We start from the raw sequence: 19,003 nt of genomic DNA, 5'->3' as shown, positions 1-19,003 counted from the left end.
CATTTTTATGGCCATAGATAAGTAGCATATCTCAGGCTCCTATGCTACCAGTAATTCTCCACCAGTCCTTTTGGTTGTATTCTTGCTATTAGCAATTCTTCAAGGGTGAAGAGGGCAGCAAAGGAATGCTTTTTCATCAGTGCAGAAAAGATGAATGCACCTAAAAGTACCTATGTGGCAAGTATTGACAGTCATCTGTGCCCTCCTATGTAGAGACAAGTATAAAGCAAGTTATTAAATAGTAAAGAGAAACTTGTAACTTCTGTCTGCTTCTGCACAAGCACCCACGATTTTGTGCACAGAACTGAAGCCTTCTGAGTTCCCTTCGAGAGATCAGACACCGCTAGCTCTTTGTTCACTTTGTGTGCAGTCAACCCAGACCACAAGCTGTCTTATACAAGATAACAAAATACTGGGCATTGAGGTGGCCACAAAGCAAAGGAGATAGACAATGGTGGCAACAGCAAGCAAAAAATTATTTACACCCAAAATAATCACATGAAGATATGAAATAACTCAGGAATGAAGCCACAAGGTGTCAGCACTGGCCTGTGTGTTTAGAAAATAACTCCATCCTGCTTGAGAGACTTTATTTGTTTTAATCTGTGTTACTAAACTTTTGTGGAAAATTCAGTTGAGGTTAATCTCACTTCATCAGTTCGCCTCAGTTTAATGACAAAGTAATACCACCTTCAGATCAGTGAAAAATACTCATAGGAAACTACTATAGTTTCAATAGTAGCAGAACCAAAGGAAAAAAATCTTAACTTTAAAGGTAATGATTAACATAACTTTGTATCTTTAGGTCATCAGCATATACCGCTGTATTTTGGGCTAAAGCACCTCAACTGCTAAGAGGAGAAGACTTCAAATTAAATGTCATTTACAAAATATTGGTTAAAATAAAATGAAAACCAACCCTTGGAAACACCATCTCTGATAGTACCCAGTGATATAGCACTGCCTGACTTTATTGCAGAAACAACTTTGTTCAATATCTTAAGTATACAGTTTTATCAGCAGAGCTATAATTGAACAATTCAGATAGAAAACCTTGAATCTTGTTCAGTAAACAAGGGGAATGAAATGCATGGTTGTAAGGCAGAGCAGTCAACAGCACCAACACAAAAATGTTCAATCAGTGGAAAAAACACACAAAACAGCACCAGTAAGACCTGTGGATGGACAAAATCCAGAGCACTATATTGCTGGTTAGCCCACATGCTAGTTGTGTGCATGGAACAAGAGCTGGATATACAGAGATCTGAATAACAGAAGAATTTTTTGAATTGCCATGAATGGTCACATACCACAAGATAAACAGACCATAATTTAAGACCCTCTGCTGGTCCATTTAAGGCCCCTATTGATCATGACTGCTTGGACAAAGCACAAGTTGGTGACACTCACGAGATCAGTCCTTTCTTGCAGCCTGCAACTACAGGGTAGCAATACTACAAACACAACAGACACACAGTGTAAAAGCAATACATTTCTTGTTGCCCTGAGCCAACTCTTCTTCTCAGCCCACCAGCAAGGAGCTGAAATACCTGCTCAAACCTGAGAGATCTCAGAGATCACAGCATCCCTGTTTGAGAGACTTCTATAGCTGTTTTTGCTTGTTGAGTATGATGGGACTTCCTCTTCTCTGTCACCAGTCTCTAATGTTATTTCATTTTGTTCTTTTCTGCAAAAGCCTGTTCTGACTGTTGCAGGTGCTGATCTATCTGGCCAAGGAATAGGGCAGGAATGACAGTAGATAAACACCCAAATTTGTGATACTGCAACTTGATCATATTTGTATCAAATAGGTTACAAAAACACAGCATAGAGGTCACCACAGAAAACTCTACATCGTACATACTTATAGTAAGTGACAATTGGGTTAATACTTTGTTAAAGTGCAGATTATTACATTTATTTACAGCTTCACTGTGATTCTCATGGTGGGGGGGAAAAAAGTAGTCTTCTCACATCTGTTAATTTGCTACTGTGACCAGCCTCACTGACTTAAATGGAATTACTCAGGCTAATAAATTCAAGCCCATGGCACAGGAAAGAACTGCTAACACAGGGCAGCAGAAGGAACTTCTTTAACCTCAGACACTTTTTTCCTCCCTTTTATAAATGCCATACCACACATTTTCTTAGACTAAAAAGGCATTTATTATAATAGTTTTATAAATATTGTTGTCTGTCATTGTCAAATAGCTGACAAGGCTCACTTGAACACCAACATTTAGTATAAAACATGTTACAAAGCAATACTTTAGGGCATGCACTGATTGCAAAGTAGTTCCGTAGGTCACAGTAATTTCATTATGTATTCATCCAGTGTTATTTTTTCTGAAAAGACTAGAGCATAAATACAAAGAAGTTTGGCAATTTCTTCTGGACTACAAAACCTCCATTCTGCGCTCGTACCCAAACAAATGCTCACTGACTTCACATGGATGGTGAGTATTGGCATACAGAACAGAGTCTAGCATAAAGAATGCAGAACACCACTTAACACTATAGTTACAAGTTGCTTATTTGTACATTTTATCTGTATACTGGTCTTGATAATGCTGAATAAAGTCAAAAGGTAGAGATGACATTTCGGGTTCAATCATTACACTTCATGTAATACAAAACAAGTGGTGAGAGTTCACCCAGTTACAACAGCCTGCTTCCTGGCAAAGAGGTTAAAGCAAACCAGACCTCAGGGTATATAAATCAGAAATACCAAGGCATATTGGGCATCTGTTTTAACCCAAACAGAACTCATGATACTTCAAATATGCTAACAAAATATATCTGCCCAGATAAAGGTTGGGGACATCATACAGAAATGTTATGGGTCCCACCATTTCCTTTTTCTAAGTTAACAGTTTCGGAATTTCATCTTTGACTCTTTGGGTCAAGACTTGAATGATACTTCCAGTTTTAAAATAATCCATTCCTATTTCAATGTTTCTCACTTGTTTCATATCACCAACTGTGAAAAACTGGAAAAGAATTCATGACTTTATATGTGAGCAGTTGTGTATTTCAGAAGCAGATATATTCTTCAGTTAAGTTACAAGAATTTTTCCCTTTACGTTTAACTATGGCATCTGTACGTCCTTTCCTATTGTCCTAATATTCTGTATGACAATATTCTCATGACTTAATGAACTTATCCTTGTTTCATCTTCTTTGGAAAAAAAGAAGTGAAAATAATACTGTAATAAGACTAATGTGAGGTTAATTTTTGTACTGAAGAAAGTGAAAGTTTAGTATATAAGAACTGCAAACATAATACCCACACAAATAATATCTCAGGTTTATATATTTTTTCTGGATCATTCTGTCTCCCAGAATCAGCTATGAGTCAGGGAATATGTAGGATTCTGTGTTTTGTCTTCTTTTGCCTCCAGAGCAGAATCCAGCCTTTTGTTTCAAGACTTTATTGTGTAATTCTCAGGCTTTACACATACACAAATGCCTTCAGCAAGATCACACTGCTTAAACATTAATTCTGTAAAGAATTTTTTCATTAATCAAAACTTTGCAGATCACTGTTGTGAAAAATCAGCAGGAATATTTTTATTCCTTGGCACACAGCTTAAGTGAATTATTTAGTCTTCTACCAACACCATCTTATGAAAATGAACTGCATGACATCAAAACTAAGAGAGAGATGTGAAACTAAATTATGCAACACATTGCAATCATTAGTTACCATAAAACATTTGCTGCCCTGAATAAGCATTAGAGCCATAAAACATTTGCAGCTGCTCAGCACTTTTGAAAAATCCAATTACTTCTTTAAAAATGTAAATATGAATTTGAGTATAATTTAGAAACAGCTCAAAAAAGTGCTAGTAATTCTGCAATGCTCTAGTCTATAAAGACCACAACACCTTTACATAAAATTTCTTATGAATGCCATTTAAAGTTCACCTTGTAAGGACATTCCTAAATAGGCTCTAATTGCAGATCAGAATGAGCCTATGTGGAGCAGCAGCTGTTCTAAAGGGCTGTGAAATCCTGCACTTATTCCACCCTCACATTGGTTTGAAAGAACATTCATACTAATAAGAAACATAGAAGGAGGGCAAAAGCAACAGTTGTGGATGTCTATGAAGCACTGTCAGAGGAAGTTCAGATGGGACATTAGGAAAAGTTTCTTCTTGACAGTGTCTGGTCACTGAACGAGCTCTGCAGGGAAGCGATCATGGCACCAAGCCTGTCAGAGCTCAAGGACCAGATGGATGATGCTCTTAGACATATGGTTTAGTTTTAGGCAGTTCTGTGAAGAGCAAGGAATTGGACTCTTAAGGTCCTTATGGGTCTCTTCCAACTTAAGATATTCTATGAGTCTATGAGTGCAATTCAAATTACTTAGCAACCCAAAGAAAAAAAATCTGCTCCTTTCCTTGCAGCAGATTCTTTGCTATTGGTAAGCCATAATGCAGATTTTCAAAGCAAGTAATCCTTTTAAGTCTACATTTTCACACCTATCAACTCCACAAGCTCCACACATCCTCCTCGACATTTTGAAATTACACTGCTTTTGTCTCACTATCTGAGCCTAAATTAGTCAAGTTAAATAACCAGCTTCAGGCATACATAATTTTATTAAACCCACTGTGAAAATTTAAAAAAAAAAGGACGTTACCAAAGTGATTACTTAATACTAATAAAAGAGCTTTAGCAAAGGAAGGCTTTACCTACATCTTACTCTGGATTTGCACAAATCTAATACCTCGACATGAAAATTGCATAAAATAAATAGATACAAAAAAAAAAAGTGAAAATTTGACATATAGGGGTTTTTTTTTTAATCAATTTTTATACACAGGAAATTGAGATTTTCTTTAAAACCTTCCAGTTTGATCCATGTCTGTCCTGGGCAGTTTGAGGGAGAGCCACCCTCACACATTGCTACAGAAATACTTAAATATTAATTGGAGGAAATGGATAATGTACAATGAAAGCTTTTAAGAAAAGATTTAAATATCAAAAGATGGGGGCTCTAAACTGCTGCAAGCAGGGAGTACCTGCTCACTCTCCATTTTACAAACTGAGGAGGTACTCCCCACTGGACCTGACTGCCACTACTGCCTATGGGGTCTTGACAGGTTTTCATAACTCTGAAGGCAGGATCAGGCCTCTTCCTCTTATCTTGGAACTTGGTGGGAGTAGACATCTGGCAGCACAGTCTGACCTGGAGCCCATATCAGCCCTGGGCACACAGCTAGGACCTGCATAAAAGCTAAATTCTCACTGAAGTCAAACTCTGTTCCTTCTCATCACATCAAGTAATATTTGCTCGTGACAAAGAGTGCCAGATAGGGCTCTGCCACATGTAAACTCATGCAAAAATACACAGTATGCCAAAACCATTATCCCTTCCTCATCATTCATCCTTACTACCAGTTTGTCCACTCTTCGGTTCCAAAACATTTGATGTCACCAATGCCTAACCATGTAGCATTCAAGCAAACTGCTTTGCCAGTTTCATCAGATACTGTGGAGTCAGGGATGAAATGAATGACACCAGTTCATGTTAGTTGTGCATGTCCACAGCTCCATGAAGCACTGAACCACCACAATATTTAACTGAGTTTCTGATTCTGTCATATCTAAGGCTCTATACAGAGTCACATTTTGTATAAAATACTAACACTCACAGTAGTTACCTTTGAAAATAGGTGATACTAAACCTTTTCTAACTCTCTGGAATACATATTTCCTTCTTCTAAAGCTATTTCTTTTCTTTGGGGAAACTATTTGGAGATGTTAAAAAAGCCAGGGTAGGGAGTACACCTGCTGCACAGCAGTGTGGCAAACCAATGAAGCCACAGTCACAAAATGCAATTTAAATGCTAATAAAAGTTACGCAATTTGCATATAAACTTTAATTCTGCCTCTAGAGTACCTCAGGGTGCAAACTTCTAGTGGACCCAGAAAAGACCTGAAAGACCAGACAGAGGGTCTATTCTCTAAAACAAGAATAATTTTCTTATTTGCAAGGATAAGACAGAAAGAAACAGGGAGACCTGTGTCTTCCCTCAGACTTATGGCAGTCATTTACTTATGAATAACGGAGTATCGTCGATGACACAGATGTCTAATTGTGACCTGGAAAACCATGAGGAGAGATGTGTGCCAGACCTCCTTTACCTACTAACTCCTCTTTACAGCTTGGCTAATACTTCTTAGGACCATCTCATTAAACAGTATAAGGCATCTGTGGAAATGGAGACAGGACACAGGCCACTGACAAGAAGCACAGAACTTTCTGAAGGAAGACTAAACATAAACACTCACGGTAAGAACACCATCTACAGTCTGGCAAAAGAGTGATAGAGTAGTTTCTCTTGGAAAGGACTTTAAAGATCATCTAATTCCAACCTTGCTGCCATAGGAAGGGACACCTTCCACTAAAGCAGGTTTCTCAGAGCCCCATCTAACCTGACCTTGAACACTCCAGAGATGGAGCATCCACAACTTCCTCAGCAACGTGTTCCAGTGCCTCACCACCCTCACAGTAAATAACTTTTTTCTTATATTTAATCTATATCTACTCTCTGTCACTGTAAAAGCATTTCCCCTTTGTCCTACCACTACATGCCCATATATAAAGTCCCTCTCCAGTTTTCATGTAGGCCTCTTTATAGGTACTGGAAGGTGCTCTAAGGTTTCCCCAGAGCCTTCTCTTCTCCAGGCTGAACAACCCCAACTCTCTCAGGCTGTCCTCATAGGAGAGGTTCTGCAGTCTTCTCATCAACTTAGTGGCCCTCCTCTCATGGACTCATTCCAACAGGTCCACATCCTTCTTATGCTGGGAACCCCAAAGCTGTATGCAGCACTCCAGGTGAGGTTTCACAAGATCAGAGTAGGGGGGCAAAACCATCTCCCTTGACCTGCTGGTCACACTTCTTTTGATGCAGCCCAGGATAAAGTTGGCTTTCTGGGCTGCTGGCACACATCACCAGGTCATGTAGAGCTTGCAAACAAGAAGATATGTATATTTAAGGGATTGGTGTAGGACGGGTCATTGTGTTTGTTATTTCCATTTTGCAGTAGATATTTAGTACATGAAGGCAGTTGCAAGGCTCTTCTTTTTGTTTCAGACCTCGGATATGGTGCCCTAAGTGAGCTTTGAGGCTACTGCCTGGGCAGCGTGCTGAGGTGCACCATGATCCAGTCATTCTCTAATCCCTGTGTTGAAGACTGGGAAAGCCAGTGCCCAGCACAGCTTTCAAAACATTTAACCCAGTCTGGGGTTTCCTCAGGTTAGGGAGGCCACAAGTGTTTATTTTCTTGCTATCAAAGGATTGCAAAACCAATCAAGAAGGACCAGAATGTCACAGAGGGATTTCAAACTTTTCTTATCAATATATTATCTTTCAAAACCAGACTGTTTCCCTTATAGCAATAGAGATTTGAAGACAGCATCACCCTGTATTCAATAACATTATCAAATTAGGTAGGCTTATTTTTTTTTGGTGACGGGGGTGGGAAATCAATTAGCAACTCACTATACCAAAAATATACAGATACTTATTTGATTCCACAAAGAAGAAAATTATTTTCTGAAAGTCTGTCCATTCCACTAATTTTTCTCTCTTCTATTCCACTTTTTTCTTTAAGTCATTTCAGGCCTAACTTATTATTTATAGTAGAGTACAAGTCAGACACAACAGTCAAATACAAGATCTTTTTGCCATAAGCACTGTCACAAATATAAGGAACTGATTTCTCTCCCAACTAACTTAGAAAATTTGAGTGTAAAACATTCTAGATAAGATGGACAGAGTAAGAAGAGGGTGGTAATATGGTTAATGTAACAAGCAATGGTCACAACTGAATTTTATTCAAGGACATTAATTAATGCCATATGGTCTTTACCAGTCCTATCTTTCTAATTAATAATCACAGTTAAATTTCCAAAGGACACTGTACTCCATTTCTAAACTCTACGCCTCTGTATTAAGTCACTGTGCAAGTAATTCTCAAAATTAAAGCACTTTAGAAATGTATTCTTTAACAGTTGCTTGCTAGTAGTCACAGTAAAGAAAATAAAAATCATTTTGAGAAGTAAATGTCTGCCTCCTTTTCCAAAGCAGACCTTTTCTTCTAGTTTGTGTTGGTACTCATTAATTAGAAAAAAATTTTTAAAAACCTACTTGAAATGCCATAATCACTCAAAAATTTCCTTGAACAGCATAATTTTGATCAACAGGGATCAATGCTACTTTTCAATATCAAAAAGAAAAAATATGTGAAAACCCAAACACCTTCCATGACAAGTTACTATGCCCACTCAAATATTAAGACTTACCAAGTATCACCCAAAGTTAAATATCACTGACCCAAAGACTTCTCATTTCTCTTTTTCTTCTCAGATTTCACCCCACCTAGTAAGTTCTAAGCACTCACACCTTCTTTGTTTGTCAACTTGATTTCATATTCCTGATTTTCCTGCTCTGAGGAGCAACTCTCAGACAAACTCAGAGCTAAACTGAACCGTCAGCTGAAATGCCAAATAACAGATTGCTTTGTTGCTTGCTGTGACCTTTTATTTACTCCCTTTCTATGAGAAATACTTTTTTTTGCTAACTGAGTACTTTGAAGTTTGGGTGAAAATTTTTATGGAAGTGAACATTTCTGCTAATACTTCAACAAGAGAAAAACATGATGACAAAACCACCAGACAACTCATTGTTAGAATGCTGACAAGTAATCCGAAAGAGAAATAAAAAATAATGTAAAATAATTTCCTGTTGCTTTCAATCCTGAACTTCAAACGCACCTGACTCCACATATGTAGAAAGTAGATTAACAGATGTTACAGAAATTTACATTATAATTGTCATTTGTAACATACCTCTGTGCTTGGGTACAGCCAGGCTATCCTAAATCCAGCACTGTTTTAAAGAAGAAAAGAGGCGTTAAAATGGATTTTTATCCTACTTCAGACCTTTAAATTATTAAATTAGCCCTTTAGTGGGTAATCAGGTAAACGGCTGAAACTCAAATAGCAAATACAAGGCCATAAACTAAAGCGACCCTCGGGCTCTGAGAAAGAACTGCAGTATCTCAGCTACCTACAAATCAGCACAAAAGAGAAAGAACTTACCCTGATGATTTCTTCACTTCACCTGGTTGCTGAATGTAAAGCTTATCATCCAGGCTTTGGCTTATCTGTTCCAGCCAATCTGAAGGCTAAATTATACAGCTGTTGTGGGCCAAAGCAGACCTTCCTTATTAGGTAGTCTCTATACTTCATCAGATGATGAGTAAGTTAACTAACTTGAATATATGAAATACTAATTAATCTGTTATTTGAAATAGGGATAAAGTGTTTGTTATGAAGATAAATTCATTTTCAATCTAATTCATATACCTTAAGCGTAGGTTTGAAAAATTCTCAGCCTAAAAAAATTAGTTTCCAAACATCAGTCTGTGAATAACGATGCAAACTCAGCAAAACTAGTTATTCATTTTATACTTTGCAGTAATGAGAATAGAAAGGAGTTCCATCACATACTTTACCAGATCCCATGTTACAGAGTCCTCAAGCGTACCACATTAGATAAAACTTTGGCACTATTTAGATTTTAATTCTATTTAGATAAAATTTTTATATAAATTGAAAAGTGAAGACATAACCTTTCCTAAGCACATCTGACTGCTACATGTGCACGTCACATACTTCCTATTATGTGAAGAACAGAAATTCTCCACTCAAAGTTTTTCATAATTTTCTATGGCACATAAATGCATTTTGACACTTTCCATTTCTGCAATATTTAGCATTCATCTTGTAATATTTACTGGTGATAAAATAATCTAGTGTATTTCTTCTTTAGCTCATCGTTTTCCACAGTAACTATATTTTAACAGTGGTTTGATGAGCTAAAGATACTGCTCTTCTTGTTAATCCCTGTCTTTCCTTACAAACAATCTCAATTATATTTCTATTTATTTGTAAGCTAACGCCAGCTGCCCATAGTCACTTTTAAAATGAACAGGATACAGAGGCATACAACACAGAAAAACAGAATTACTTCATACTACTGCACAACTACTTAAAAGTGTATTTACATGTCAGCAAAATTACTGTTTTTTCATAAAAAGAGCAAAATTGATTTAGTCTGTTGGAAGGACATCCTATGGCTTGTTGGGAACTTCTGTATTCTGCATGTTTTATACCTGGTTTTCCTATGTATGGAGAATTTGTATTGCTGTATTCTCCCTTCCCCTTGTTATATAAGTTACTTTGTATCTCACTCTTAAAAGAAGTACCCATTTGTTTCAAAAAAGCTGTTGAAACACAATAAAGACATTTATCACCCTTTTCAATTGAAAAAAAAACCCCTCATGCTAATCCTTGAATATTCAAGTTTAGTTTTGGAAAGTATCACAGCAAGTGAACTTTGATAAATATATAAAGAAAAAAAAAATAAAATTGGGAGAACAGTCCACTACTGAAGGACAGGTTTTATACTGCTGTGTCACTATCTGGATCTTAAGATCAGAAACTGCACTTGGAGTTGTGCTCTCTACTCCAGAAGTACCACACAGCATTGCAATGTTTTCCTAAGTTTGCTTTTCGAAGCAATTTGCAAGGCAATTTTGTTATTTTGATAAGATGTCCATTACTAAATTGACCTAAACACACACACAGGCACCCCTCCCAAACACACATGCACACACACACATTGATTTTACAAAAGTCTCATTTTCTTTAAGCAAGTAATCACAACACAAAATATTCTCCTATGTGTTCACTGATTATTCTTAAATGATTTGTCACCACTCAGCCACTCAAAGGAGATAGTTATTTCATTCTTCTGAGAAGCTAACTATGTTCAAAAGCAGCTAGATGAGGATGGTGGCGTGATATAAATTCCAATAGAAAAATGCATTGTCCATCCATATAGCCGTCTATCCTGAGAAACTTCCACTGACAAATTCTTGCTATTTTCCATCACTCATGGGGTTCCCATCAATAAATAGAAGGTCAGTGCAACAATTAGGAGCAAGCAGAATGGAGAAGAGAAGGTCTGATAGGCAGCTGATGGCATGAAAATATCTTCATACTTGTAAATACTGACAACACGCTCTGAAACTGGTGGTGAGTCTATATCATGACGAGTTATAGAACCTTTAGGAGGTAAGGGCAGAAAGAAATAATGTCAGAGGCAATTTTTCTATAACTCTACCACACAAACAGGTAGACAGCCAGGTATTTTTCAAAACTACAGGAGCATGCAATATTACGCTGTCAGTGAGCTCTGCTTTCTGAAATTAAACCTCTGAATAAACAAATGAAATTCAAGCAAACAAAAAACACCCTTCAAAAGTTTTTCTATATTTATCTTTGGGGAGTGAGGGTAGTAGCTACATAGCCAAGAAAACATGACATGTTGGACTCTTGCCTTCCTTTTTATCTGTTTTTAAGCTTCATGCAACTAGAATTTTAATCAAAAAAAGAGGAGGGGAAGGGGTTTATCAATATTAATGTAACTGAAAGACATTTATCAGTTTTGTCACATCATTTCTGTTGGTAACACAGAAATCATCTTACCCTGGATTGCTGGACCCCAAGCAAACAGATAGTACCAACTCAAGTGCAGATCTACGATGGTTTCCTCTCGGGGAACATATACAGGACGCTTAAATCGACACGTTACACGATTATTCTCAAAAACCCCTTCTTCATCCCTAGCAGGATTTCTCTGGATTTCCTTAGCCCACTGACCGACATTATAGAAGTGCTGTATTCGCACTCTTCCGTTATCATCATGAACACAAGCCATGACATCATCTCCTCCCTACAAGGTAAAACAAATTGGAAGATGGAAAACAGAAGTGTCATAAAGCATTTCCTCATTTATGTATATAATTTTGATTGTTCAGTACTAACCAAGACCTAGGGATCTCCTTCCTTCTTTTTAAGTTAAATATGCACAAATATTTGTTTACCTAACCAGGTGTCTTAAATCCTATAGAAAAGCACATAAATGGATAGTAATATTTACTTACCCTTACTATCTCTGAACACTCTTTTGGATCTTTCTAAGAGTTATTTTACCTCACATATATAATGTATTTGTAGGACATGGTATCACCCTGACATCATGTAATTAATTGGTCTGTAGAAGGCTGTTTTGTTTGGTTATTTGTGAAGAGATCCAGCTTCATAAAAATGGGCAGTCTTGAATCCTGCACAAAATCCACTGCGTCAAATCATGGAGAAGAAACCAATATAATTTAGTAAGACAGAGGAGAAGAATCCACTAATTATGGAAAAATAATAGCATAAAATACAGTAAGTCCTTTCTAATTTCTTCTCACATTCACTTAAGGGAACATCACTTCTCATATCTCTTTTATCTTTTAAAAGAAAATGAAAAATGTTCAGCATGTAATAACAGAATGTTAGTACAGAAAAATCAAAGGTGAGCAATTCAGATCTATATAGACTCTGTGAGACTGAAGGCAGATATCAGCTGAGAAGATGCAAGGTCACAGCTGCTGTTATCCAGTAAAGGAGAAATCACTCCCTAGGAGTTCTTAGCAACTCCCCTGAAGTTTCTCATGAGAACTCCTCAAGTTTCCCACAGGACACTGGAGATATTCCTGAAAACAGTCAGGATGAGTTCACCAAAACATTGGACTTGTGAGGTATGGATTATAACCAATGGGGATTTGCAGTTAGATGGTGTGAGGTTCAATTTAGCCAATGGAGTGTAGCCTTAACCCTGTATAAACCATGTGATGTGTGTAATAAATGGCATTCACTTGATCACATTGGTCTGGTGTGTGGTGTCCTTATTCCTCCACGCATTGTTTATTTTAACAGAATACAGTATACCATAAGATACAAGAAAAAAGTAATCAATATGTGCTTCTTCATTTAGCATAAACAGACACAAAAGTTGGTTCTTCTCATGCAAAGAACCAACAGACAGAAGAAAATGTGAGACAATTATTTGTAGAGGTCATTCTTAGACATACTAAAGCAGTTGCTAGAACAGTTACTCAGGGTCACTGACAGTGGTAGAGCACCACATCACTTAGGGATGAGCATTAACTTTAGGAACACCATCTCATAGAAGCCTTAGCATCAAGAACCTCAAAATGCTGTCCAAGCTGGATGAGTGGCATTTTACTGAACACCACTGCCACAGCTATCACTACCATATTAGGTACAGACTACTCCTCCTATACTCCTCCTATACTCATCTTTCTGATATGTCATACTGATGATAGGAACGATGCTAGTGTGATCATCCCTCAGTTCTTTGTTACAGGGAAAGGAGAGAAAAAAGGTGCATTTAAACGCTCTGGGAATATTGCTGTGCATTTGTAAAACATGTGCCAAAAGTGAAGGCAAAAAGGGGACAACTAGGTAAAACACATGCTTGAACATTTTCTGCACCTTGGTGCTGCTGCAGGCAACCTTTTCAACCTCTGTGTTGAGACCATCATTGCTCTGCATAACTTATTTTCCAAGTTTAATTTTTATACCTCTGAGCACAAATCCCTCATTCTTAAGTACAAAGAAGCAAAAATAAAGCTGTTTTCACATAGAAGAAAAAACCAAAAGGAAAGAAAAAATCATTATGATTCTTAGTTAACAGAATGACATTACAGAATCTTTCTGAAGCACAAAAGCCTGCAAGTGGAAAATCATAATGTTATTCGAGACAAAGAAATAGGTCACAGGACTTTAAAAAAAATCTGTTGAGGACACAAAATATTTTCTTCCCTGAACTTCTGTAGCTATCCAGGCCACACCATTTTGATTAGGGTCTCCAAAGCACAGCCCATTTCTCACAGCTAAGCTGTTGTGACCCAGAGCCGTGTTACCATCAAAGCCTGTGCATCCCAGGACACACCAAAATACCCTGGAAGTTATGAAAAAGGATGAAGTCAGCAGGGGAACAAGAGAAAGAGATGTTAGCTGGTTTTGTCCAGCTGACTGATGGGCATTAGATGATGTACATGACAAATTTGGAAGAGTAATTTTTTCCTTTACACTGACTTAATTCTTGCCAGAGGCTGACCTAATATGCTATTTGGTGTGCCTGGAACAAAGGGTAACACATGTTTCCCAAATGTCTAATGAGATGAAGGCAGCAGGACCCTGAAATCCACTGCAGACATATCAGAACTACAAACTGGTAACACAATCTCTGATAACTTAGGGACAAATACTTAAAGGTCCTGAGATACTTTGAAAACCCTGTTGAGTACTTGCATTGCCATCCATCTAAACTCTTTCCAAAATTTGGCTGTAGAACTCTTCTTTGCAACATCAAAACCACAAATTGTTTCTTGTGCAGTGAACTGTTCCTTATGACACAAAAATCTTCTATCTTTATTGTGTTTATTTACGGCATCATATGTATGAGTAATGAGTCAAAAGCCCTTGCCCTCCAACTTTCCTTGTACTTCTCATTTTGAGTCTGATAAAAATATTAAGTCAGTGGAAGACTTCCAGTTCATTTCTGTGGGTTCTAGCCCAGGTCATCTAAATCCTCATATTTTTTCAGACTACTATTTTCAAAATTACAAGAAATGGTCTTTGACTTGTAGTTTAGGACATAGCCTTGGTATTGTTTTACATATCCCAGAGTGTTTCTGTACACGAACACCTGCATTATGGGCTGCATTTCAATCCAAAATATTTTACCAAAGATCACAGACAAAACATCTTTGCATTAGTCACCCATTGCTCATGGATTTTTACGTTCACACAGTACATGCTTCTGTTTTGCTCATTGAAATTAGACAAAAAGTGAAGCCCTTCAATGAAAAAGGAAGTACAGGAATAAGTGTACCCAAACCCAAACCAAATAAAATCCAGAAGAGAGAGACAAATTTTAACCAGACTGCTTTCTAGAGTATATATGTTTAAATTAGCAGGAGTCATCTGGCCACACATTTGTAGCTTCCCTGAAACAACACACAGGTAAGAAAGAAACAAAAAAATTTCCAAAGTTAAACAGTGAAAGACATATTTATATGGCTGAAAGCCAGCTGATTTACAGAAGAGTAAAATCACTTGCTATTTATTTTATGATATGTCTTTTGTCCACGTTACACTGACATAAAGCATGACAGGACATTGCCATAGGAATTGGCTTATCCCTGAGGGCTTTTCTAATAAAAAGGCAAAAAGCGAATAACACTCAGCTCTTCAGACCTGAACAAAAATACTGTTGCAGTTCTCAGAAAAGAAGGGAAAGGACATGTTAGGGAGGATGAAGCAGATTTCTGTGAGGCAATGGGCCTGGCTTTTGCTCCCAGGGGGGCTAGTGAATGGTGCTTTGTTTTCAGACAGTCAGTTTTTCTTATATGCTCTGTTTCTGACCAATGAAATACATAAATGTAAATATAAACCATTTATATCCTGGCATGTAAAAGCGTGCTCAAAATGGAGAATTGAACATGTCTTACCATTTTCTTGTCTGAGGAAAATCCCACTGCCACCCAGCCATCAGTATCAGCACTCAACTCAAATTCAACATCAGCTCCTATTCTACGGTAACTTAGAAAGTAGTCACAAGTCTCTGCATTGCATCCAGGTTTACCGTACCTAAATGGAATCGAAAATACACATAATTTTCCCCTGAAATTTCCTGCTATGGAACTTAATTACATTTCTGCAAGAAAAATCCAAAATAATGTATTTTGTTATAATGGCAGTAAAATATGCTATATAATCTGCTGTACATAAAGTCCCATTAATTGTTTGCAATTACTGCTCTTTTAGTGTGAGAATGTATAGTATTGAGACAGTATGGCAAACGATTACACACAGTATTACTCTGTTGACCTTACTTGTTTTGGTTTTGTAAGTGCCTCATGAAAATAGATGAAATGTGGAAGAACTGTAGGCCTATAATTATGACATATATCCTAGTGTCCTCAAATAATATAGTCTGTGCTATAAAGTATGTTCTTAAATAATAAACATTTATTAAAATGACTATGGAATACTTACCAAAGTCTCCAATAGCATCAGTCTGCATTTGTAAATAACATAAAGTTATCTGCTCTGTTATCTCAGACTGACCTGAAGCAACCCTTAGTTTTTCCACAGTCATCCACTCTGATTTTTGCAAATGGATCCACAGGAGGAGCAGTAGGGAAAGGGTAACCTGTATAATAAGAATAAATCCCAATTAAATAAAATACAAGGAATAAAAAGCAATACTAAAGAGAAAGTGTTCCAGTAGTGTTTACTTTGCTGATAACTGAGCTGTTCAGATGAGGGACTGCTTTGTCACATACACAATACATTGCTCAGATGGTCCTAGATCCAGGCACCAAAGCAATACAAAGAACTAAAACCAAAACTTTCCTACATTCATCAAGGAGGGAGAAGAATGTCAGACGGCAAAAGTTAATGTAAGGCAGCAGAACCATGGACAAGTGCAGTCAAACTAACAACTAGGGATCTACTTTCAGCTATGTTTTTGTGCACTTTTAGTCCCTTCAGGAAATCCTATAGGGACCTAAATGTGACTCCTTATCCGTAAGTGACAGCATTAAGCATAAATGCAGGCAGGGCACCATACACAGAGCCAGAGGAATGGATACCAAAATGACCTTATAATACGTTATCCTTTAAGAAGTAAAATAAAACACATACTGCAGTAGAAGGTAAGAGAGTATCAGGACAGGGAACTGCCTGCAGTTATGGCCTGCAATCACTTGTGAAGGCAGACCCAGAAGAGCCAATGAGAGTTACGATTCCAAGCAATTCCCTGTCTGCTGAAGGATAATACACCAAAGAGAAAGGGAGAACATTTGCAAAGAGACCTATTCTGTCTTTCCTTGTAGAAGTTGGTGTCTGATGCATAAAGCACAGATATTTTAATAGGATGATTTTTACTCAGCCAGCTGAAAACCAAAGTGAATCTAGAAAGTCCTCTGAAAGTGCTTCATTGAGTAGGAAAAGTATTTCATTGAATAGGGAATGAACACTGCAATTAGTTACAGCATCAGCACACAAACGTTTGACCTACACAACTCTGGGCATTTGGGAGCCCTTATTTTCTTCATTAGATTTCTGACAATGCCAATGGAGAAGGAAAGCACCTGTAAACTGCAAAGTACAGCTCCATTAACTGTACCAAGGCCTCAGTAAATTACCCAGCACAAAGCTTGCAGAATTTCACAGCAGCCTGTAGCGGAGCATCACTGACACACAGGTTACAGGGCACGCAATTTTCTTACCCCTTCATTAATTTTCAAACACATTTGGCAAACGGGTTTCACTGCACCCTAGCTGCAAAATTGGGAGTTTTAACACTCCGCCACTTGCAAACTCAAAAAAACACCCCAAACCCCATGACCACTCTGTTTCTTGACACTTTTGGGCACCACATGTCCTTTCGAAGCCCACAAATCCCACGACTCCTCTTCACGCGTGGAAAGCTTTTCAAGAGGGGAGGGCAAGACACGGCGGGCTGGCCCTGCGCTGCGGGAAGTGGGCGAGACCCGGCCCGGCCCGGGAATGTCGTGTACAGGGACGCCGTGCCCGGGTGGTGCCGTGCTCGGGGGTGCCGTGCCCGAGGGTGCTGTGTCCGTGGCTGCCGTGCCCGGGGGACTGCCGTGCTCGTGGGTGCCGGGCCCGGAGGTGACATGGCCGGGGGGCTGCCTTGCCCGGGGTGCTGCTGTGCCCGGGGGTGCCGTGCCCAGGGATGACTTGCCCGGGGGTGCCCGTGCCTGGGGCTGCCGTGCCCGCGGGTGCCGCTTCGTTGTGCCCGGGGGATTGCTTTGCCCGCGGGGGCTGCTGTGCCCGGGAGTGCCGTGCCTGGGGGTGCTGTGCCCGCGGGGCTGCTGTGCGCGGGGGTGCCGTGCCCGGGGGTGTCGCTGCCGCGGGGCAGCACGAGCGGGACGGCCCCCGGGCCCGGCCCGGAGCGGCGGCGCTGCCGGAGCCCTCCCGGGCGGCGGAAGATGGCGGCGGGCGCTGGCCTTCGTGCTGAACATCGCCGCCGCCGCTCCCGGCTTGGCCGGCCCTCCCTGCCAGCCCCCGGCCCTCTCTGCCAGCCCTGGCCTCGCTGGGCCCTTCGCCCGCCGCGCCCCGCCCGGCCCCGCCGCCCGCCCCGGCCGCCGCCGCACCCTCCTCCGAGAGGTAGCGCAGGTCGTAGAACTCGCTGGCGAAGGTGCCGTACGAGGAGTCGTGGTGCCGCGCCGCGTCCTCGCCGTGCTCCCCGCCGCCCGCCTCCCGCCGCCCGCCGCCCTCCTCCGCCGGGCTGGCGGCGGAGCCGACCACGAGCAGCAGCAGCAGTGGCAGCAGCGGCCGCCGCACAGCGCCGCGGCTCCGCTCCGCCATGGCGGCGGCGGGGAGGGGAGGGGAGGCGGCGGCGCCTCAGGGGAGCGGGGGAGGCCGCCGGGGGGACCCAGCCCCGGGGACGGGCGGTGCGGAGGGACCGCGGGGGTGGGCACGGAAAAGGCGTGCGAGGAAAAGGTGTGGGAGCGCCGTGTGCGCGGGGATGCGCTGGGAGGGGGATGCACTGGGAGAGGGATGCGCTGGGAGTGGGATGTGCTGAGAGAGAGATGCGCCGGGAGCGGGATGCGCTGGGAGAGGGATGCGCTGGGAGAGGGATGCACTGGGAGAGGGATGCACTGGGAGAAGTAGCGCGGGCGGTCACAGGCACAGCCCTGGCAGCACCGAGCTCTCCCGCAGGGACCGCCGCCGAAGGGCTGCCTCCCTGGATCACCAACTTCCCGCACCCCACAGTCCGCCCCACTCAGCAGAGACCCCGCCGCGGGGATCCTTCTCCCATCGCCCGGGCACAGCCCTCGGGGGAAGCATGAAGTCATCTCTGGACACCCCCGTGGCCTCGATTCACTAAAACCCACTCTATATGTGCTTCAAGAGGACGTGATAAATCCTCCTCAGTAATTGCTGGGCAAACTTAGCTCTTTTCCTATTATTGTTTTTTATTTTTAATGACTTCTGAGATGGGACTGGAAGGCACAGCGCAACTTAACATTC

At 40.5% G+C, this 19,003-nt stretch overlaps 1 protein-coding gene across 1 annotated transcript; it reads right to left on the bottom strand.

Annotated features, from left to right (window-relative positions):
• Positions 1-654: 654 nt before the first annotated feature.
• On the bottom strand, positions 655-18,418 carry FRRS1L (ferric chelate reductase 1 like). Its single transcript, XM_071553590.1, has 5 exons — positions 18,124-18,418; positions 16,070-16,154; positions 15,451-15,589; positions 11,570-11,816; positions 655-11,146 (listed from the first exon to the last, which is right to left on the bottom strand). The coding sequence occupies exons 1-5, from the start codon at positions 18,335-18,337 to the stop codon at positions 10,974-10,976; spliced, it is 858 nt and encodes a 285-aa protein (XP_071409691.1). The 5' UTR covers positions 18,338-18,418; the 3' UTR covers positions 655-10,973.
• Between the last annotated feature and the right edge of the window lie 585 nt (positions 18,419-19,003).

The sequence above is a fragment of the Pithys albifrons genome, chromosome 4 (assembly GCF_047495875.1).
Source record: "Pithys albifrons albifrons isolate INPA30051 chromosome 4, PitAlb_v1, whole genome shotgun sequence".
In the NCBI taxonomy this organism is placed as follows: domain Eukaryota; kingdom Metazoa; phylum Chordata; class Aves; order Passeriformes; family Thamnophilidae; genus Pithys; species Pithys albifrons.
This window is presented reverse-complemented; position numbering and strand designations above follow the sequence as displayed.

Bases quoted from the DNA above. Each gene is read 5' to 3' on its own strand.
- FRRS1L (XM_071553590.1), bottom strand. From the start codon at position 18,337: ATGGCGGAGCGGAGCCGCGGCGCTGTGCGGCGGCCGCTGCTGCCACTG. The intron at 11,817-15,450 runs GTAAGACATGTT...TTTACCTTGTAG, and splicing joins TTTCCTCAGACAAGAAAATG to GGAGGAGATGATGTCATGGC. The intron at 11,147-11,569 runs GTAAGATGATTT...TACCTCCTAAAG, and splicing joins TTGGGGTCCAGCAATCCAGG to GTTCTATAACTCGTCATGAT.